The 22,590-nt window shown below is 41.9% G+C and overlaps 1 protein-coding gene across 1 annotated transcript; it reads right to left on the reverse strand.

Annotated features, from left to right (window-relative positions):
* Positions 1 to 1,380: 1,380 nt before the first annotated feature.
* Positions 1,381 to 9,213, reverse strand: AKAP14 (A-kinase anchoring protein 14). The gene is made up of 5 exons (XM_090264721.1): positions 9,034 to 9,213; positions 8,853 to 8,944; positions 4,414 to 4,593; positions 2,051 to 2,103; positions 1,381 to 1,492 (listed from the first exon to the last, which is right to left on the reverse strand). Exons 1-5 carry the CDS (start codon positions 9,152 to 9,154, stop codon positions 1,408 to 1,410), a joined length of 531 nt encoding a protein of 176 aa, XP_090120847.1. The 5' UTR covers positions 9,155 to 9,213; the 3' UTR covers positions 1,381 to 1,407.
* Between the last annotated feature and the right edge of the window lie 13,377 nt (positions 9,214 to 22,590).

The raw sequence follows: 22,590 nt of genomic DNA on the forward strand, positions 1-22,590 counted from the left end.
TTTCCTATGTAATAAAACCTAAATTTATAATCCCAATTTAAAATTTTTGTTCTCTAGGAATGTTATTGTTTGTTACTGGCTCCTAGAAACTGAATGGGTCTGTTCTCTTATTTTCAGTAGGCAAGGTAGATCAAATGCAACAATTCTGTGGTATATGAATACTATGGATTCTTATTGGATTCTCCTGTCTCCTCCACAGAGTGGATACTCAACAAATGCTTGTTGAGTAAATGGAAGAAAATATGTTAATTAATTTCAGAGCTTTACCATTTCTTTCATCAGTGTTTGTTCAAGAAAGATGTGCCAAGAACAGCTTCGGTAGCATATTTTTTGGGAAAGGGGAGGGAAGAATGAAAAGGCTGAAAGTATTTTATTTTCAGCTCATGAGAATTACAGCTTCAAACTGTGTTTAGTTACCTGAGCCATAAGTCTAATAGGAGAGCTGTTGTATTTGAAATACTATATTTTTTGTTCTCCAAGGAGACTTATCTAGTTTCCCACCTCCTCGCCTGTTGCTCTAAGATTTTCCCTCCTTTTTATTTGTTGCATAAGTGTAACAGTTAAAAAAAGGAGAAAGAAAAATTACCTACAGTCTTACCAATCTGGCTTTAGGGTTCTGTGTTTACTTCCAGTGCTTGTCTATGTAAATACATATTCTGATGTACCTATAAGTAATCACTCCTAAAATCATTTGTCTTTGGTGTTTTAAAATTTTCCAGCCAGGCAAAACAGCCTCACAGGAATGGTACAAACAAGTGATAATCTCGTGCAAGGATGGGAAGAGAACAAGAAATAAGTAAGGCTGGAGACTGAGCCTTTCATGTCTTCATTGCCCCAGTCCTGAAACCACACTGCTGCCATCATGATTGTGATGCTGTGTTGTGGCAGGCAGCATGCCCAGTTTGAGTTTCAGAATGTGTTTAACAAAAAGGCTTACCTTGCAGTAAATAAAGAGGTCTGTGAGAAACCCTTCAGACTGACTGGTTATATTATGAGCCATAGAACTGTTGCCATTTTTCTGTTCCCCAGTTGTGCCCATAAAGAGGTTTGTCTGGGCTTGACACTTAGGCTCAAATGAGGGGACAGCCAGTCAAGTGCCAGTCTCAGTTTATCTGACAGAATTTTAGAAACTCTCTAAACTCAGCTTCTATACTTGTAAGACTCTGAGTGATGCAGATAGTGATAGGGAAAACCTTTTAGAAAATAGAAAATAACTTACTGGTTATTCTGTTAGCACAATGGAAGTTGCCAAGTGAAAAATGAATGAATGCAAAAAAAATACAGTTGGATTGTGTGCCACAAGTCTATTACTCAATAAATATTTTGTGGTTTGATGTGCAGTATCGTATTTTTAATGCATTTGGATTAGAAACCCAACACATTCTGTAAGAATCAGACACAATTGAATTAGAAGGGAAGTGACTTCATTAACATATATTTGGCCTCAGCTATGTCCCTCAACCATTTTTCTCGAAAGTGACTCATTCTTGGTCTGCAGAGGAAGAAAAAGAAATACAGCAAAAGTTTTTTAAAATAAAAGAAAACATTGAGCCAAAGATTGATTCCCTGTTTACCCTGTTGCATTCCTCATGAGCAAAAAGCGTTTTGGGGGTGAATGGGTGAAGACTGTCTCTATTCCTTAGGCCCAATCAATAAAAGAATTAATGAGCTTATATGTAAAGAGCCTTTAAGAGAGCTGCTATACAAATAAAAGGGATTATTATACATGAGTTAGTTCCATGTAATTGTGAATTTCCCCATAGAAACAATAGACATGACCCACTAGGCCCAACCCCACTCCAACAACTAATCCTCAGGTTTCTCATCACTGAAAAACAAGACACTAAAAAGCATCCCACCCTCACCCCCCCATCACAATTTTTTAGAACAATGGCAGTATCCTTTTAGTCCATCCTAATGGGGTAGGTGGTCCAAATGAAAAAGATGACTATAACATGAATTATCTGTGACTGTGTGGCCTGCTGGATTCCTGCAGTGTGATTACCTTTATCTACCACCCATTTAAAATAAGTCTTCAAATGTTCATTACCTGTGAAGTAGTGAATGGCCCTCAAAGATATAAGAGACTTCAATGGGTGCATCCTAAGAAAGAAAAGGACAATTGTCAGCCTACCATCTCATGATTCCTTCCATCTCTACACTTGTTCATATATATACTCTTAAATCTCTACAGTTCATCCTCCTTGTGAATTGAGAGTCTGTAGGTGGTAGTTACTTGTCATTTCAAACCTCTGTTCTCCAAAGGATCTTTTTGGCAACAGATACCTTAAGCATCGCCCCAACATTGGAAACAAACCAAGAGAGGCTTACACTCATTAATAGGAGTTTGAGTAAGTCACTTATCTCCTTCGCATATTCCAGTTCACTCAACTGACAGTACCTGCTTTACCTCTTAGGAATGGCATAAGAATAAAATAATATTGATGAACAAATTTGAAAACATTTTTTAAAAAACATTTTTAAAGCAGCATAAAAATGTAGGCTGTAATATTGTCTCAGTGGTTCTCACCCATTCTCCCCTCCAAAATTATATTTGGAATTCTGAGCAAGAGCCCTTCTACATGTAGTCACTGGTTTATGGTCTTGCTTACCTCCACCAGCCTTACTTTCTGTGCTCTAAACTTGCCAGTTATCAACACAGATGATGGTGGAATATATGACCAGGAAAAGCAAGAGCTCCACATATTTTACCTCTGTAGGTTACTGCAGGTTCCAAACTCTGAATAGATAACTTTGTATTAGGATAGGATGAATATAGGATATAATTAGCTCACTATGTGCTCACATATAAAGCCTTAGTCAGACAAAGCTTCAAATAGCTTTTCTGAAAGGATGGAAAGCAAGGAGGATATAACATTTTTATGTCTGCTGTGTTCCAGGCATTATGCTTAGTATCAACCCTGCTCCTCTGAGGACCCTATGCCTGGATTCATGTTATTTTGACTCTTTTTCACACCAACTATCAACATACATCATATTCATGCTCTACCTAATGACTATAAGCAGTCATTCCTTCAAGTATTTGAGTGCCTACTGTTTTCTAGGCCTTGTTTTTATAGCAAGACAAAAATCCCTGCCCTCATGGAACTTATATTCTGGTAGGGGGAGCAGACAATAGCAAGAAAACTTATATAGAATATCAGAAGGTGACAAATTGTTTTGGAGAAAAAGCAAAAGCATTGGCAGGTCAGGGAGTGGGGGTTGAAAGGGCAGTGTAGGGGGTGAGAGCAGGCTATGCACATATCTAGGGGAGAGTGTTCCAGTCAGAGGGAGCACCAAGTACAAAGGTCCTAAAGCAGAACTAGATTATTAAAGAATAGCAAGAAAAGAGTGGCTGTAGAGAGAAGTGAAGGAGAAGGAATAGTGGGAAAGCAGAAATAATAAGGAACTGGATCATGCAAGGTCTTGTAGGCCCTTTCTAAAAGTATACTCTGTGGACCTGCAGCATCAGCCTTGCCTGGGAGCTTCTTAGTAATGCAGAATCTCAAGCCCCACCTCAGACCTGCTGAATCAGAATCTTGGTTTTAACAAGATTCCCAAATATTTGCATGCACTTTTAAGTGTGAGAAACATGTTGGAACATGTTTAAACAGAGGAGTGACATGAATTCATTTTATACGGGTCACTGTGGCTGGCTGCTGTATTGAAAAGAGACATGATAAGGGCAAGGGTGGAAGCAGAAGGACCAGTTAGAGGGCTTTTGAAATCATCTTGATGAGAGATGATGGTGTCTTGGACCAGGGTGGTAGAAATGGAATGGCAAGAAATTGTTGGATTCAGGACTTATTTTTGAAGGTAGGGCTAACAGGAATTCCTAATGGATGGGGATGAGGGATGTGAGAGAGTCAACGATGATGCCAAGGATTTTGGCCAACTGAGATAAGGAAAATTGCAGATCAGGTTTGGAAGGAAAAATTGGAAGTTCTATTTTGGTTACAATAAGTGAGATGTTTCTTTAACATCCTAGTAGCAGAAGTCTGGGCTGGAGATATAAATTTGGGAATCAAAAGCTAGAGGTGGCATTTAAAGCCAGGAGACTGGATATGATCATCAAGGCAGTGAATATAGAGAAGAGTTCCAAGGCCTAAGTTTTGGGACATTCCAACATGAAGAAGTTGATGGGAGGAGGCGAAACTGGTAGAGACTGAGAAGGAATGATCAATGAGGCAGGAGGAAAACCAGGAGAGTATGTTAGTCTAGAAGTCAAGAGGAATGTTTAATGAAGAGAGTGGTCAGCTATGGCAAGTGCTGCCAGTGGGCCAAGCAGGATGAGGACAGAAATATGACTCTCGAGTTTTACAAAGAAGGGGTCATTAATGGACTTGACAAGAGAAGTCTCCATTGTCATTGAAGTCTCATCAAAGGGAACAGGGCAGAAAGGGTAGAGCTTACCGGAGGTTTGTTTTTGTCGAACTTGATAGTGAAGAAGGCAAAGGCAGAGCTTAGTGCCATGGGTGTCTGAGTAGTTGGGACACTCCAGTGTACAGAGTAGATGTAGAGGAAGCTGTGAACCACATCTCTTGTCTCTATCAACTTTGTGTAGTGCATCCAGTGGTCTTGATACTCCCAAGTCTGTTTTATATTTTAAAAAGAAAAAGAAAGAGCACACAGAGAAAGACAAGCAGAATTATGTTCAAGGCCTCCAAGTAAAGGCAGCGCACAACAGTAGGAGTTACAGCCCTGATTCTGGAGTCCATTTCTGACATTTTTGAGTGGTATTCAAACTAGAGTCAACTCCCCATTATCTCCACAAGTGGAGGAGAGAAAAGATAGAGCTGAAATGGAATGAGTGATGAATGCAAAGATCACTTGAGATTGGGCTTTGGACTGTATGTTTGCATGCTCAGATGTGGGTATGTACATACACACCACACATACGTACACACTCATTCCTTTTAGACTCTTACTTGGGAGGCAAGTTTGGTTAATTGGAAAATAATTAGAAAGTGATTAGAGCAAGTGGTCTGTTCACTGTACTCAAGGAGACCTAAAGGTGTGACTAGAAAATAATGAAGCTGGTTTCACACTGGTTTTTGAAAATCAGACTTACTTCATTGCAGCCATAGGTAGTATATAAAATAAGGTCAGAAAAGGAATGAGTCAAGCAACAGGATCTTCCAGATCCTTCAGGTCCCTGTCTACACCCCTGGAGAAGCTTTCCCTCCAAAGTACAAATCTTACCAGCACCTTGGGTCCACAGAAGCCATAATGCAGCCCTGATTCTTAGCACAGGACCTTAAATGCTATAGGTATTTACTAAGTTCAATTCAACTGAGCCCCTTTGGGCTGGCTATTAGGGCAGAGGAAACTTCCAAATCAAACAAGATCCTGAATTAAAGTGGAGGTCCACAGAAAGAAGGAAGTGGGATTGTCTAACAATCCCAGTGATGTACAGAGGAAGTGTGGAAAGAAATAGTCATATGATTTCAGGATCTCCTTTAAAAAAAAATAAAAAAGCAGTAAGCTGGCCTTCTGCCTCAGCTTCCTTTATTTCAAGCCTCTACCCAATTGACTTTCAGTCAGCCAGAGAGGAGCACCAGACTCTAGATTCTTTGAGATTAGAGACTGTGTCTTCCTACAGAGATTATCATTCCTTTTAATGAAGTTTGACAGTCAACCCCTTGAAGCCCAGAGAAGCATGCCTTTTTCCCAAAGTTTCTATAGTATTTGATTTTTTTTTCAGCCCTCATGTTTAATCTGTCATGCAATCACAGACTTTGTAGCATTGGGATGGTCCCTAGAGATCATCTATTGAAACCCTTTACTTTACAAATGAGGGTACCAGGGCCTAGAAATGGGTAAGGACAGTCCAACATGACAGCTGGGATGAGGACCCAGGGTTCCTCAGAAGCCAGCTCAGTTCTCTCTCTACCATGCTAGATGCCTCAGTTCTAAGATTTTCTTCCTCTCAATTTTGTGTCCTAGTGTTTTTTTCCCCCTTTTGTGAACTAAGGCAGCCTTGGGCATGTTAAATTCTACTATCTCCATCAGGCCAATCCCTTTCCATTTATATCACTGTGCAGGCAGTTGACTTATGTAGTTCCAGTGAGTGTGTGTTACTCTTGTGTTTTGTAATTTTTACATAACCTTGCTTCATATACTTGCTTACAGGAGACAATATGTCATTATGCTACTCTACCATGGATGGCTTAACCCATTACAAATTATTGGACACTCAAAATCAGCAGGCACTAGAAATATATGCACAAAACTGTTTTAATTGGTAAGTGAGCTTTGAGTGAGTAGAACCGGGTGTTGTGAAGGTGAAGGGGTAATTTTGATTTTATACTTTGTGCCTTTTTGCTCACTAGGGATTTTTATAATAATGCTTTATTTTTATTATAAAAATAATTTTGACTGTGTGGTAGACCTTGGGGATTTTTCGGTTTTCTCCTATAAAGAACTTATGTGTCTATTCCTGTTGCCAGATTATGTTCCTGAAGAGAATAAACCAACTATTGTGCCTGCTATCAATGTATAAGTGTACATATTCCCTCCCCACAAACACACAAGCCTTCTGACACCAAGCTTAATCATTCTTATTCACATTTCAATCCCTTTAAATCTTTTGAATTTGCGTTTTTCTTTGATAGTAAAATTCTGCATGTTTTTTGTCACCAAAAATTCCTTTTCCTACTATGGTGGAGAAAAGTATATCAGACAGACCTATGATCAAGATTTTGGACATATTGCTCAACTTCTATGAGCCTCTAGTTTCCTCATCTATAAAATGGGTACTCTGGTGTACCTGCATTCAGGTTTGTTCTGAGAATTAAATGAGATGATGTACATGTAGTGCTTAGCAGTGCTCAGCACACAGCACTATTCAGTGAATGGTAATACATTTGCCATCCCCTGGTTATGGTGGACTCTGGGAAATCTTCACTAAGCTTGAGAAATCTCCATTAGAAACACCTGACACTTAGATGGTAGACTTCAGTTCACTGCATTAGTGGGTCTGGGAACAGGGTGATTTGATGTCAGGAGTTATACAGAGCTTTCAGCTTTTCAGTCATGTTCTACATTCTAATTGTCTCTATCCTCACAAAAGCCCTGCAAAGTAGGTAAGCTCACCCTGACCAGTGTGGCTCAGTGGGTTGGGTGTTATCCCACAAGGCAAAAGGTCACCAGTTCAATTCCCAGTCAGGGCAGATTCCTGGGTTACGGGCCAGGTCCCAGATGTCTGGTTGGGGATATAGAAGAGGCAACCAATTGGTGTTTCTCTCCATCTCTTTCTCCCTCCCTTCCTCTCTCACTAAATAAAATCTTTTTTTTTTTTAAACAAAGTAGGTAAGCTCTTCATCTTTAAGAAATAATGGTACAGAGAGAATAAACCTGTTCGTGTATTTAACATTTATAGAGCACCTATAGGGGCTGGGGACAGAGAAATGAACAAGTCTCTGCCCTCATGATTTTTGTGGTGGAAGAAGAGCAATAGAGTAAATAAGTAAAATCTAATATCTTAAGTAGAGCTAGGTGCTAAAGAAAAAATAAATCAGAGAAGGAGGGAGGGTTGCAGTTTTAAATGAGGTGACTAGGAAAGGCCTCAGTGAGCAAGTGGCATTTAACAAAGATCTGAAGAGAGGTAGGGCATGAACTATGAGAATAGATCTCAGGGGAGAGTGTTCCATGCAGAGGGAGAGCAAGTGCAAAGGTCCTGAGGTGGAGACATGCCTGGCTTTTGTACAGCAAAGAGGCAAGTGTGGCTGGAATAAGAAAGGTGAAAAGGGAGAAGGTAGTAGGTGATGGAGTCTGAGCAGTAAGTTGGGAGGGAGGAGGAGACTCAGATCACATTGGGTCCTGTAGACCATTGTCAGGACTTACTTTTGCCTTTTATTCAGAATAACCAATGAGATTTGCAGGAGAAATTTTTCTTGCTTAGTCTGTGTCCCATTCCAGTCTGATTCACAAACCTTGGGTGTAGCAGGAAAGGACTTTGCCCAACCCCAAATGGAGACATGCTTCAGAGCAAGAACCAAAAGTAACTAGCATTTTGCACCATTCATCTTCACTCTGCTCTAGATACCCCTTCTAATGTGAATGGTGAGTTGTGCCCACTGGAGTATAAACAAAAGGTGTAGAGCCACAACCCCTGACTTTTCCTCATTCTTGCCTGACTAGGGCTGCGTAGGGCTGAGGACCCTCAGGGCCATCACTTTAATGGGCTGACCAGAGGAACAGAGACAGCAGGAAATTTCTCCCAGGGCTGGGAGTTTGCCTCCACCAATTTCAACTTGTCTCTCTTCTGAAGAAATAAAATGAGTGGGGATTTCAGGTCTTGCTTCTTCATCCACCTGCCAGTTATGCAAAGAAACCCAGAGCCTTTTCACCAGAGCTGCCAGGTTAAGCTACCTAAATGGGTCAGAGCCAGGCACAGGAGGAAAAGAAAAAGGAATTCATGGGCCTGTGCATCTGAGTGTGTAAGGAGTATGTTCCAAAGGTACGGCAAAAACACTTGATCCATGTACATCCCCTCTGTTAATATTGAGAACTCTAAAGTTGGTGTTGGAGAACTCTTGTTTGGGAGAAGCAACTCCCTTCTTAGGCCAGTAGGCCCCCATTTAGAGCACAAAGGGGGAAAATTGCTTAACAGGGAATATCAGATTTTCCCAGGAAAAAGTAAGGGTAGGATGATACAAACACAGGGAAATGCAATTGTGCTTTTCACCTTCAAAGACTATCGAGTCTTGATTTTGGGATCCAGACGAGGACATCTAGCTGCCTTTGATATCATCTCCTAGGAACTCTGGACTTTAAACTTGCCATCAAAGAAGAGCCTGTTTATTGTTCTTCACCCTTGTACACCAAACTGGAGTGGTCAACTAACTTACCAAAATGAACTCCTCAATTTGTTCACGGCCCTTTTCTGGTGTGAATTCACCATGTGTGAGCCAGTTGATGTTTTTGATGATGTAGCCATCTTCTGCAAAAAAGGTGTGAATTTGTTAGTTGCCTGATAGTGTGACATTATATAACAAGACAGTCCTTTAGGTACCAAAACAGGATTACTACCTTCCTCAGTCTCAGTGGCATTGGTGAGGGCCCTTTCAGTTCTATCTAGAGCTAGTTCAGTCACAGTGCTGCCTTCCGTATCCATTGCTGGTTCACTCACATTTCTGTCTTCTGCATGCATTGCTGGTACAATCACATGGCTGTCTTTTGTAAACACTGGTGGTATAGTCACCTGACTGCTGTCTTCTGTAAGCACTGCTGGTATAGTCACATGGATGTGTTGTGTATGCATTGCTGGTCCAGTCACATGGCCATCTTCTGTATGCATTGCTGGTCCAGTCACATGGCCTTCTTCTGGATGCTTTGCTGGTTCCATCACATGGCCGTCTTCTGTTTGCATTGCTGGTCCCATCACATGGCCGTCTTCTGTTTGCATTGCTGTTCCAGTCACATGGTTGTCTTCTGTTTGCATTGCTGTTCCAGTCACATGGTCGTCTTCTGTTTGCATTGCTGGTCCCGTCATATGGTCATCTTCTGGATGCTTTGCTGGTCTAGTCACATGGCTGTCTTCTGGATGCTTTGCTGATCTAGTCACTTTTCTTCTGCCTTCTTTATCCACCAACAGGATTGGAGGATGGTTATACACATATACCAATGGGTTAAATCTGACACCTTTACCCTTCTTCATTTTCTTTTGGCTGGAAAAAGAAACTCAAGAAGTTACCTTGTGTGTGTGTGCATGCACGCGCGCACGCATGTGTGAGAGCACATACACATTCGTATACATACAGACTCCCTTTTGAAGAATCACAAGAGACAAAAAATGGTTGGGGATTAGGGGTTGGGGTAGGAGTGAGGCCTCACTGTTTATCTTTTGTGTCTGGCCACTGAGATATAGTTTTCCTGAAAACCAAAGGTTTTCAGATTTGCATAACCATGAAGACTCAAGATGTGGTAGAAGGATTCCTAACTTCCTTGGAGTTCCAACAATATTGATTTATAGCTGAGTCTTTAACAGATCCTCAAGCCCTCCTTTATGTGACTGAGAGCACATGGCTCTTTAAAGATAAAGCAAACTAAAATAATTAGAGGCAATGGAGCATAGGAGGGGTTGGTTTTACAACTTTTTCTCTTGAATTTTACAGGTATACAATTATGTCATCTGCCAGAAACTATTGGTTTTTTTTACCATCTCTTTTCCTAAAATATATAAGCATTAGTTTTGGTTAATACTTCCAGAAAAATGTTAACTGAAAGTAGAGACAAGGAGCATCCTTCCTTTCTGTCTAATTTCAATGGATATATGCTTTCTGGCATTACACCTGCTGGTTTATGGCTTGAGATTTATCATATCAAGAAAATATTTGTCTGTTCCTGTTTTAGTAAGATGTTCATCATAAATGATAGCTACTATTTTCCAAGTGCCTTTTACATCTATTGATATTGTGAAAATTAGTTATCAGGACTGTGAAGGGTTCCATGAGAGACTTAGGAGTCTTTGTACAGTTTTCATATTTTTTCCATCTTTTCTCTTGACTCGTGGATTCTCTTTCCCTGCTATACTTAAGTCTCTTCACTTAGGAGAAGTCAGTTACTTCTAGCACAGTTATGAATTTTTGCAGGCAATCCTTGCATTGGGGGTGCTGCGGGAAAGTAAGTATCTCCAAAGGGAGCTATTTATTTTTCTATAAATAGCAATTCCCAATTTGGGGGTGCTTAATATGCTTCAACTCTCACTACAGCCCTATGAGATCATGTACTACCTTTCATTGACCCTTCCAGATTCACTCTCCCCATCCTCCCTGCTCTCCAACCTGAAAGGATGACCTGGCTGGATTATATCAATGGGGTCTCCCATGCCCTCTGTCTCCCAGGAGGTTCCACACAGTGGGGAGACCAGGCTGAACAAAGAAGGGTGAGGTTGACATATATATTCCCTAGGGGGCTCTCCCCCAATGGGGTCACCTGTGGCAGGCTATTTGGAAAAGGAAGGCCCCTGCTTCTCCCAAGGCAGCTCTCACAACTCAGTCTGGTATGTCCCCACTGTTATTAGCACTGGGGAGCTGTGCTTGCCCTTTTTGCTCTTGTTTCCTCACTGTCCGCCCACAGTTTTGTAAATATTCCCTTGACCCTTCCCTATCTATCCTACTTTTAGTGTGCCAACTGTTTCCTGCTGGGACCCTGGGTCATAAAGAGAGGGACTCTTGTTCCCAGAGAAAGGAGGAAGCAAAGCTCACACCCAGACTGTCCGGCTCTGCAGCCTGTGCTCTTAACTATACCGCTCTCCTCCTTCCAAAATCCACAAAGAGTCATAGGAAACTGTTCCATCTGGAGTCCAGGATGTTCTCATTCTCTGTGTGTGAGCCTCTCTCAAAAAGGGTCACACTTTGTTCCCTTTCTCAACGTCATCATTGCTCCCAGGGTGGGGTGCATTACTGCACAAGACAACCCTGTTCCTGTGGCCATCAGTACAGGAACGGTTTGAACAACCTTTGAACATTCTGGTAATAATGCTGACTTGCGTTTATTTGGGTCTTCATTATGAGCACTTTGAGCTCAGTTTTCCTATCTCAGTTCCCTATTGCTGCAGCAGGGTGGGGGTGGGGGGGTAGACAGGCCCATCTGCTGGGGGGAAATGGAACCTTCCCAGGCTGCCCATTCCAGACTGAGGAGAGGCCGAAAGAGTGAGGGAGTCCTTAACCTTGCAGAACTGGCTTTCCTCAACCTGATTTAGCCAAAGCGATTTGCTGTAAACTCCGTAGGTAAAGACAAGAGTGTTTTTGTTTTTATTTTTTGGTAAATTCGGTATGCTTTAGTGAGTCCATACAGTAACTCTATCGATGCTTCAGAAAATGGCCCGGTCACTCAGTGACTTGGCTTTCAGCAGATTCCCTCTTGATAAATTGACTGGAAGCCAAATGTATGATTTTCAACACTAAGCAAATGAAGTTGGGGCTTTATCCACGGAAGGACCTCTTTTAGACCGCCCCCCCCCACCAGAAGCCCTGTGCTACAACAGGAAGCAGTTCAGATCTTATCCATACACATCTGTGGGCACAAATCATTCTTAACATGTTAAATGCCAAGCCTGTTTTGTCTTCCTTTCCGTTTAGTATGGTGTCAGTCACCGGAGACTGACATGGCGCTTAAAGTGTTAAGTGTCCCTCTGGCCTCTCCTAGTTTTTTTTCCTCCCCCTCCCTTCCTAAGAGGTGGGCAGAATGGGTGTTAAGGGTCAGGGGTGTCATCGAGTGTGGGGTCTGGCTGATGAATTGGGAAAACCACTGCAGATCCTTTTTGTGGAGCCTTCCCACCCTTAACAACCCCCAATACCTGAGTGACCATATCCTTGTTGGAAACAAACAGTGATAGCCAGGGAAGCTTCAGAAGGAGTCTCTCAGCAGCTTTTCCCCAGGATTCCCAGAAGGAATGTTTACAAGTGCTGCCAGGGCAACACCAGTTTCAACCAATGGGAAACAAAGCCCAAATGAGAACTCTGGCTACTTCTGCTAGTAAAGGGGGGAGCTAGTCAGTCACAGCAATAATCTGACTTCCAAAGAAGGACCAAGCTATAGTATCCATACCCAGCTTCTCCCCAGCAGGAGATGAGTGTGCAGGCTGTGCCAGTGAACATAGCAACAATGAGCCTTGCAGCTGCTATGTATTGGGGTCCTCATTATGTGCCAGTTACTGTGTGAAGGGCTCAGTATGTGTTAAGTCATTTACTCCTCACAGCAGCCTCATGAGGTAGGTATTAGTGTTTTCATTACAATTGAACACACTGAAGCACAGAGAGTGTTAAAGTTGCCAAGCCCTGGCTGGTGTGGCTCAGTTGGAGCATCGTCCAGTAAACCAAAAGGTCGCAGGTTTGATTCCTGGTCAGGGCATATGCCTGGGTAGCAGGTTCAGTCCCCAGTCAGGGCACGTGTGAGGCAGCAGCCGATCAATGTTTCTCTCTCTCTTTCTCTCTCCCTCCCTTCTCCCCCTCTCTCTAAAATTAATAAGCATGTCCTCGGGTGAGGGTTTATTTTTAAAAGGAAAAGAAGTTGCCAAAAACTCAAACCCAGAGTTGTCCAACTTCTTGACTGAGCTTTTTATTTATTCCCAAATTCTGAGGTTAGGACCTCCCTCTGTGCTTGATTATTTTCAAAGATTGTATTTTTTATTGATTCATATTAAAAATAATTTATTGAGGTGAAATTCATATTATATAGTTACCCATTTTAAAATGAATAGTTCAGTGGCACAGTACGTTCAGTATTTTTGCCCCCACATTTCAACATCTCTGAAATGGGGATTCATTATATAACCAATGATATATTATGATTTGATTGATAGTACTTGTAAAAATTCTTCATAAAGGGAATATAAATGAAGGTGCACCTTTCAGTTGGCAGTGTCTTAGATTAGTTGAAATATGGTACTTGGTGGGCTACTTGGATGTTCGAAGGAACATACATCATATTTGGTATACCCCTTACTTACTGTTTCCAAAGATGTCTTATGAATCCAGGATGTGCTTATACTATAATGGTTATCAGCAGACCCAGGAATAATTTAGTTAACACTTCTAAGTTTTCTTGTCTATAAAATAGGGATAATAGTGCCCACAAAATAGTGTTTTTATGAGGATCAGATACTTTATGTAAAAAATGAGAATAGTGCACGATATGTCATAACTGTATAATGATTAGATATTATTTCCAGTATTATTATTAATAGCTGTAGTATTATTTTAAATGGTGAAATCAAAATTTGTTGGCCCTATGTTAAGATCCAGTTTTATTTTATTAAGTTCAGTAATCCATGAAATCTCCAAGGCTGGGTGCTCCTGCCCTTAACCACTGTGCTCTGTATATGGAGTGGCTGGATTGTCACCTGAAGACAATTGGTTTCAAGCCCTAAAAAGAAAGAAAAGTGCTTTGCTAAGTGTCCTCTTTATCCAGGAAGAATTGCTGAGTTCACTGCCTGGAAGACACTACATACATCAAGATCCCACACACAGAGATCCTGTTGCTGACATGGTGTAGCGAGGTAGGGGACTGGGATTGGGAGGAGAGAAGGGTGGAAGACAGTGTGGCTTAGTTGGAGAAACTCAATCTCTGACCCTTGAGGGTCTTGTAGGGGTCCAGAACAAGTCTCCGCAGAACATACCACCCTGGCATGCAGATTATTTTGAGCTGAAAGTAAAGCCCAACAAAGGAATTCATAAAGAAATCCTGCTTCAGGGAGGGAAGCTGAGCGTATCCCCCATAGCATAAATGAACTATGGCAGACAGGGAGAAACCTTCAAAGTCTGTTAGATTCCCTTGTGTCAACATTGTTCCTGGGCGGCTCAGCAAGAATTTCTTTACCACGTCTTTGCTCTTTCTCATCTACCAGTGAATTGCCTACTTTTCATTTGAAGTCCCCAACCCCTGCCTCCATCTTCATAGTCCAGAATGCCATATATACCTCCTTTTGCCTGTCTTCGGAATTTTCATGATTATGTGAATTCCACATGTGCACATACTAAACTTGATTTTATCCTGTTAATCTCTTTTATGCCACTTGAATTATTTGACCAGGCAGAGAAACTGAGGGGAGGGGAAAGTTTCCGTAGCCCAGTTTCAAATCCCAGCTCTGGCACAAACTGGCTTTATAACTTTAGGCAGGTTGTTTTACCTCTCTGAGCTTCTTCACGTGTACAATGGGGATCTCTATAGAAATCACTTTACAAGGTTGATAAGAAGATGAGTCCTGATTGGCACAGCTCAGTGGATTGAGCCATGGCCTGTGAACCTAAGGGTCACCAGTTTGATTCCAGGTTGGAGTACATGCCTGGGTTGCTGGCCTGGTCCCCAGTTGAGGGCGTGTAAGAGGCAACTGGTCAATGTATCTCTCACACATCAATGTTTCTCTCCCTCTCTTCCTCCCTCCCTCCCCTCTATCTGAAAATAAATAAAATCTTTAAAAATAAGATGAGACAATTCATATAGAGCACTCAAAACAGGTACACTCTAAATGCTCAATAAACATTAGTTATCACAATCATGATGATGAAAAGACTCACCACAACAGAACCTGAAACCAATACAAAGTAATACTGAAAGTAAACTAATTGAAAAAAAAAAGTAGAAAAGTCAGTGTGAGTCTGCCACTGCCCCAAAGCTGAGAGAATTTGCCTGTGACAACAGGGCCAGGTGTGTCTTAAGCTCTCACTGTTTAGGCCTAATGCCCTGCAGCCAAGCCAGGAGGCGGGGGACTTGCACGGACACTGTCATTGGTGAGCTCACATGCCCTGCATCTACGAATGCTACTGATGATGGCCTCAGTTCTCTTCTCTGGTCTGACTTCCACACAGAACCATCAGAGAAACTGCTAGGAAACTTCTAGTGCCACAGCAGGCCCTGATCCACACCCCTGCCCTTCCCCTGGGTTCCCTGCAGGACAGGGTAGGGGGAAGCTGGAAATACTAGGCCCCTGTGTCAAGATTTTGTGGGCAAGGGCAGTAAGATCTTTCCTAAGAAGCCCTGAGGCCACTCGTGAGAAGCCCCAGATGAGGACCTGGCCTGCGACGTTTGGCAGTGGGATTCTTAATTGCCCAGGGGAGAGACAGACACAGGCAAGGGATAAGAAACTCCTTGGAGGCAAAATGCTTTCACTAGGGGAGCCAGGAGATTTTAGAAAGGCTCCTCTTTGAAGTAGGAGCTTCAGCTCCCCTGGGTCAGAGCCTTACCTCCCAGCCAAGGCCCTCATGGAAGTGACAAATTGTGGCCTCCAGGAGCTTCAGACTAGAGGCCTTTTGAATTCTCAGGCAGCACTGAGGACAGGTTCTTCCAAACCTCGCCCTGCTCTCCCCGGTGCAGGTAAGCGTGCGGAAGTGGTTTGGAAGACCCCAAGAGGGAGCAGGGAGATGGAGGGGCAGGTGGGGCCACAGAGGAGGAGCTGGTCAGAGGCTTGCTCAGCCCAGCCTTTAAAAAAAATTTTTATTTTTATTGTTTTTCTATTACAATTGTCCCACTTTTTCCCTCATTGCTACCCCCAACCCAGCCCACCCCTTCTCCCAGTCATTCCCCACTGCATTGTGCATGTCCATATGGGTTATTTATACACGTTCCTTTACTAAACCCTTCCCCTACTCATGCCCCTTCTCTCCCTCCCCCCTACCCTCTGATAACTGTTACTCTGTTCCTTGTTCAATTTTGTTCGTTTGTGTTATTCATTAGTTTCCTGTATCAGGTGATATCATATGGTATTTTTCTTTCATTGCCTGTCACCTCAGCCTCTTATTCCTCAGGAAGGAAATCGACTCTGCAAGCTGTGAAGCCCCAGTCCCCACCTTGATGACCCAACCTGCCCTGAGCCTCCCCTATGGTCAGGGAGCCCTGATTCCCCACAGCCCCAAGCGCTTGCTCCTGGCCCCACGCATGGGTCAGCAATGTGAACAGTAAGTTCACAATGAACAGTAAGTTCACTAGATAGAAAGGAGCCTATGCACAAAATGAGCCACTACCAAACACTGTGGGCCTTCAGGACAATGCTTAGGGAGTCTCCTTCTAGGGCACAGGCCTTCCCGGTGAGTGTGCCAAGTGAGTGTTACATCTGGTCCTGGGAGAGAGAGGGCCTGGCCTGCTCACCTGGGCCCCTAGACTGCCTGGCTGGACAGACCCTGGGGGGAGAGGGCAAGGGCTCACTTGCTCTGCCTGTGGGGGCAGGGGGTGCAATTTCGTAAGATGGATGTGGTGCTCACTAGAGTTGTTTTGGGAGACTTAACGGGTCTCAACATTGTTGGCTTCTTCCCGAACAGCGGACAGTTGGGGAAGAGGCCTCTAGGTGGTTGATGGCAGAGCACAGAAAGTTGGGTCCTCTCTTCAGGGAGTCTACACACTGGGCCTTGAATATTCTTTCCCACCTGTGTCCCTTCAGTCCATTCCCTCTCCACCTTTATACCCTCAAGCTCACCCTATCACGCCCTTCCCTTATTTATCTCCTTATTCTTTTACCCTTTCTTTCCTCTCCCTTCTTCCTGCCCATGCCTAGCAAGAATGTCAGCTCTTGGGGATTAAGCTGTAGCTAAATGCTGGCATTCTCTTGTCAAGTGAACCCAGTCAGCCAGCACGTATCTTTTAAGTACCTGCAAAATGCAGGGTGGCAGGTACTGTGGGGAAGTGAAGCTGAATAACACAAGATTATTACCTTCAATGCACTTCCAATATAGTTCGGAAGATAAGGTGTGCTCACATGAAAAGATAACTAGCAAGTCAAATTTAGCAAGGTGTCTTGGATTTGGGCAGGATCTAAGTAAATATGGCTGAGTGATTTGCTGCAAATCAAGGGGCTACCAGACTAGACCCAGAAGAGAAAGGGAGTGGCTCATCCCTCAACAGTGAAAGCCACAGACCCTACCAAATACAGTAGTGGTCAGTCCCAGATGGGCAGACCCCTGACAGTCATGATGTCACAAAGACCTCTCAGAACATTCCATCCATCCTTGAGCATGCAGAGCTGCCCCGCAGTGTGCGTGTCTCATTGAACAGTGCCGTGCTTACGGTAAGAGTATTAAGGCAGCCCTGACCACTATGGCTCGGTTGGCTGGGCATCATCCCACAAAGCAAAAATGTAGCCGGTTCAATTTTGGGTCAGGACACATAGCTGGGTTGTGGGTTTGGTCTGGGTCAGGGCACCTCCGAGAGGCAACCAATTGATGTTTCTTTCTCATGTCGCTGTTTTTCTCCCTCCCTTCCCCCTCTCGAAAAATAAATTTTAAACATGTTTACAAGTACTATGGCAGAGCTGTGGCTGGATGGCAGGACATTTGATGGTGATGGCTTGCTGTTGTAATCCACAATCATAACTACACTGGGCTGCCCTTACAGGCACTGGATAAAAACTCCAGGGTTGTCCTACAGACCTGACCTACCCCACCCCAAAGATGAGGCTCTTAGAGATAAGAGAGGACAGGGGGCTTCTGGAGGCTGTGCTGTTTTCTGGCCTATAGGAATGAAGGATACTAGGCCTAATAGGAAACTGTCTCTGCTGAATGAAACTGACACTCCCCAGCTGTGTGGTAGGTAACACATGGGGACAGTCAAGATACACCAAAGAAAATCTTAAAAACTTGGGAAAGATTTTTGTTTTGTCCGGGCGGTAATGCTCAGTGTTTCCACTGTCTTCCCTATCTTTTTCCTACTGCTTTTGGGATTACAATTTTGGGGGGTCATGACTTAAATTGCATACTTGTTTGTAAATTTTATTACTTGACTACTCTCTAGCCAATAGGAAATAATTGGTTTCTTGATGTTTTCTGGGACTGAGGAAGATACCTGCCAAGAAACAAAACAACAGATAGAGTAACAGTCACATGGGTTTACACAAATAAGATCTGCTAGGCCATATTCTCAGTGATGCCTTCAAAGGAACAATTAGGTCTCTTAATCGTGAATCAAGTTTTGTGGAAATCAAAAAAGCAGTGATTTGGCTCTTCACTGCAAAAGAGCCTTTGGGGTGGGGGATTATATTACAGCCAATAGCATCAAACACTGAACATACACAGATATGCCAAAGAAACCCTTAACAGTTAAAGATTATACAAACATAGCTCTGGACTTATTCTTTATAGATACTTCCTTCCCTTGTCTTTTATCAACAATGCACCAAAATGTGAAGGTTGTAAGAACAGCCTCAACCCTAGTTCAGTGTGCTGTAGGGTCTGCTCCAGCTTTGTGTGGAAAGCAAGAAAGAGCACATCCTACAAGAATATTCCAGGACATACATACCTCAGACATGAAATATTTGGTTAGGAGGTGTGGATGAGGTGGGGGTGGAGTGGAATGTTATACAAGTACACACAGGCCCAAACCAAAAAGCTGAGTGCTAGTCTCCTTAGTTCTCTAAAATATGCATCGGCATGCTTGGGAAAGAAAAAACTAAGATTTTCACGTGTCTTGTGTCTCACAAGAGTATAGTAGGATAATTTGAGTTCTCAGGTCACAGAAGTATCAGGGTGATATGAAAACTTTAAAAAAACAAATGATGCTTAACTCTCATCCCACTCCCCACCCTTATCCAGAAACTTTCTTGAGTATGGTAGGAAGCTTCAATCGCATCCAGCTACCACCTTCCCTTACAACAAATGGCAGTCCTGGCCAGTGTGGCTCAGTTGGTTGGAGTGTTGTCACATACAGGTAACAAGTATAACACGGTTGTTAGGGTCCTAACAAATGCCATGTTATGCGAATCCATGTCATACAAAACAAAGAACTAGTACAAAAAGGGGGGTTAGGTTCCCAAAATTTAAAAAACTATTATATTTTTATAATTAAGAGAAATATCTTTATTAAAGCAATTTTCATCAGAAGTATTACATATTAATATGAATTAAGTAATGTTTTCTTTGTCATCACTACTAAGCTCCATTAACCGAATGTGTTTTCTTTTTGACAAGGTATCCTCCTCCTCTGACCTTTCTTCAGCATTATCTTGATTTCTATGCTCTACTTACGGCAAAAAATCTGTTGTTTTAGATTGCTTGCTTTTCGCTGAGAGACCTTTATAAATTTCATTATATGGTGCTAAGCACCTTTGAAGTTCCCTCTTAAATTTTGTGCTCCTTTCAGTGCAAGGATCTTCATTTAAGAAATATGACTCTTAACTGTTTGGCTAAGTCTAGGTCTTTCTTAACGCTTTTTAGAGTAAACTGTTTAACTTCTTTGTTTTCATCAGTGCTAATATATGTATGTGTATTGTAACAAAAAGAAAAATACAATGAAAGTTTTAAAGTGTAATTAATACTCCGTGAACAAAATGGGTTTGAAATTCTAATTTTAAAATTCTACATGCAAACCTGATATGACATACATGCTCAAATTAAAATTTTTTTTTTTTTAGGGTCAATTTCTTCTAAAGTACTTTCTTTTTTTTTTTTTTAATTTTTGTTTTTCAATTACAGTTGTCCCCTTTTCCCCTAACTTCTCTCACCCACCCAACCCACCCCCTCTCCCGCAATCATATCCGTCCCCGTTGTCCACGTCCATGAGTCTTTTATACAGGCTCTTTAATTAAACCCTTCCCTTACTTATCCCCCTTCTCTCCCTCTCCCCTCCCTCCTATTGACTGCTATTCTGCTCTTTGTTCTATTTAGTTCCTTTGTTTGTGTTGTTCTTTAGTTTCCTGTATTAGGTGATATCATATGGTATCTTTCTTTCTTTGCCTGGCTTATTTCACTAAGCATAATTCTCTCTAGTTCCATCCATGTTGTTGCAAATGGCAGGAGTTCCTTCTTTCTTTCTGCTACATAGTATTCCATTGTGTAAATGTACCACAGTTTTTTGATCCACTCATCTACAGATGGGCACTTAGGTTGTTTCCAGCACTTAGCTATTGTAAACAGTGCTGCAATGAACATAGGACTGCATAAGTTCTTTTGAATTGGTGTTTCAAGATTCTTCGGGTATAATCCTAGTAGTGGAGTCACTGGTTCAAAAGGCAGTTCCATTTTTAATCTTTTGAGGTAATTCCATACTGTTCTCCATAGTGGCTGCACCAGTCTGCATTCCCACCAACAGTGCAGTAGGGTTCCCGTTTCTCCACATCCTCGCCAGCACTTGTTGCTTGTTGATTTGTTGATGATGGCCATTCTGACTGGTGTAAAATGGTATCTCATTGTGGTTTTTATTTGCATCTCCCTGATGGCTAATGATGTTGAGCATTTTTTCATGTGTCTATGGACCTTCTGTATGTCCTCTTCGGAGAAGTGTTTGTTCAGGTCCTTTGCCCATTTTTTAATTGGGTTGTTTGTTTTCTTGATGTTGAGTCGTATCAGCTCTTTATATATTTTGGAAATCAGTCCCCTGTCTGTGATGTCATTGGCAAATATGTTTTCCCATATGGTTGGTTTCCTTTTCATCTTGCTGATGTTTTCTTTTGCTGAGCAGAAACTCTTCAGTTTGATGTAATCCCATTTATTTATTTTTTCCTTTATTTCTCTTGCTTTAGGAGATGTATCCGTGAAGAGATTGTTACGTGAGATATCTGATATTTTCTTGCCTATGTTTTCCTCTAGGACTTTTATGGTGTCACGGCTTACATTTAAGTCTTTGATCCATCTTGAGTTTATTCTCGTGTGTGGTGTAAGCTGGTGGTCTAGTTTCATTTTTTTGCAGGTCCCTATCCAGTTCTCCCAGCACCATTTGTTAAAGAGGCTCTTCTCACTCCATTTTATGTTCCTTCCTCCTTTATCAAAGATTAGTTGACCATAGAGGCCTGGGTTTATTTCTGGACTCTCTATTCTGTTCCACTGATCTATATGTCTGTTCTTATGCCAGTACCATACTGTTTTGATTACAGTGGCTTTGTAGTATTGTTTGATATCTGGTGTTGTGATTCCTCCTGCTGTGTTCTTCTGTCTCAAGATTGCTTTTGCTATTCGGGGTCTTTTTTGGTTCCATATGAATTTATGGAGTATTTGTTCTAGGTCTGTGAAATATGTCATTGGTATTTTAATAGGGATTGCATTGAATCTGTAAATTGCTTTGGGTAGTATGGCCATTTTGATGATGTTGATTCTTCCCATCCAAGAACATGGTATTTGCTTCCATTTATTTGTTTCTTCCTTAATTTCTTTCTTCAATGTTATGTAATTTTCAGAGTACAGGTCTTTTATCTCTTTGGTTAAGTTTACTCCTAGGTACTTTATTTTTCTTGTTGCTATAGTAAATGGTATTTTCTTTTTTGTCTCTGTCTCTGCTATTTTATTGTTGGTGTACAGAAATGCCTTAGATTTCTGTATATTTATTTTGTACCCTGCGATTTTGCCAAATTCACTTATTATATTGAGTAGTCTTTTAGTGGAGTTTATAGGATTTTCTAGGTATACTATCATGTCATCTGCATATAATGAAAGTTTCACTTCCTCTTTCCCAATTTGGATGCCTTTTATTTCTTTTTCTTGTCTGATTGCTGTGGCTAGGACTTCCAACACTATGTTGAAAAGGAGTGGAGAGAGTGGACAACCTTGTCTAGTTCCTGAGTTCAGGGGGAATGCTTTCAGTTTTTGTCCATTGAGTATGATGTTGGCCTCAGGCTTCTCATATATAGCCTTAATTATGTTAAGATATGCTCCCTTTATTCCCATTTTGCTGAGTGTTTTCATCATAAATGGGTGTTGTACTTTATCAAATGCTTTTTCTGCATCTATTGATATGATCATGTGATTTTTGTCTTTCATTCTGTTCAGGTGATGTATTATATTTATTGATTTGCGAATATTAAACCATCCTTGCATCCCTGGAATGAAGCCCACTTGATCATGATGTATGATCTTTTTGATGTATTGCTGGATCCTGTTTGCCAATATTTTATTGAGGATTTTAGCATCGATGTTCATCAGTGATATTGGCCTGTAGTTTTCTTTCTTTGTTGTGTCTTGACCTGGTTTGGGGATTAGGATAATACTGGCTTCATAGAAAGAGTTTGGGATTTTCCCCTCTTCTTGGATTTTTTGGAACAGTTTGAGGAGGATAGGAGTTAGTTCTTCCCTGAATGTTTTGTAGAATTCGCCTGTGAAGCCATCCGGTCCAGGGCTTTTGTGTGCAGGGAGATTTTGGATTACTGTTTCAATTTCCTTCTTTGTTATTGGT

Source organism: Furipterus horrens, unplaced genomic scaffold (genome assembly GCF_987537825.1).
Source record: "Furipterus horrens unplaced genomic scaffold, mFurHor1.1.pri manual_scaffold_17, whole genome shotgun sequence".
Lineage (NCBI taxonomy): Eukaryota > Metazoa > Chordata > Mammalia > Chiroptera > Furipteridae > Furipterus > Furipterus horrens.

Excerpts from the sequence above, each read along its gene's own strand:
- AKAP14 (XM_090264721.1), bottom strand. The coding sequence starts at position 9,154 with ATGCATGCAGAAGACAGAAATGTGAGTGAACCAGCAATGGATACGGAA. Across the intron at positions 2,104-4,413 it reads TCGACAAAAACAAACCTCCG|GATGCACCCATTGAAGTCTC; the intron begins GTAAGCTCTACC and ends TTTCTTTCTTAG. Across the intron at positions 1,493-2,050 it reads GGCCATTCACTACTTCACAG|ACCAAGAATGAGTCACTTTC; the intron begins GTAATGAACATT and ends CTTCCTCTGCAG.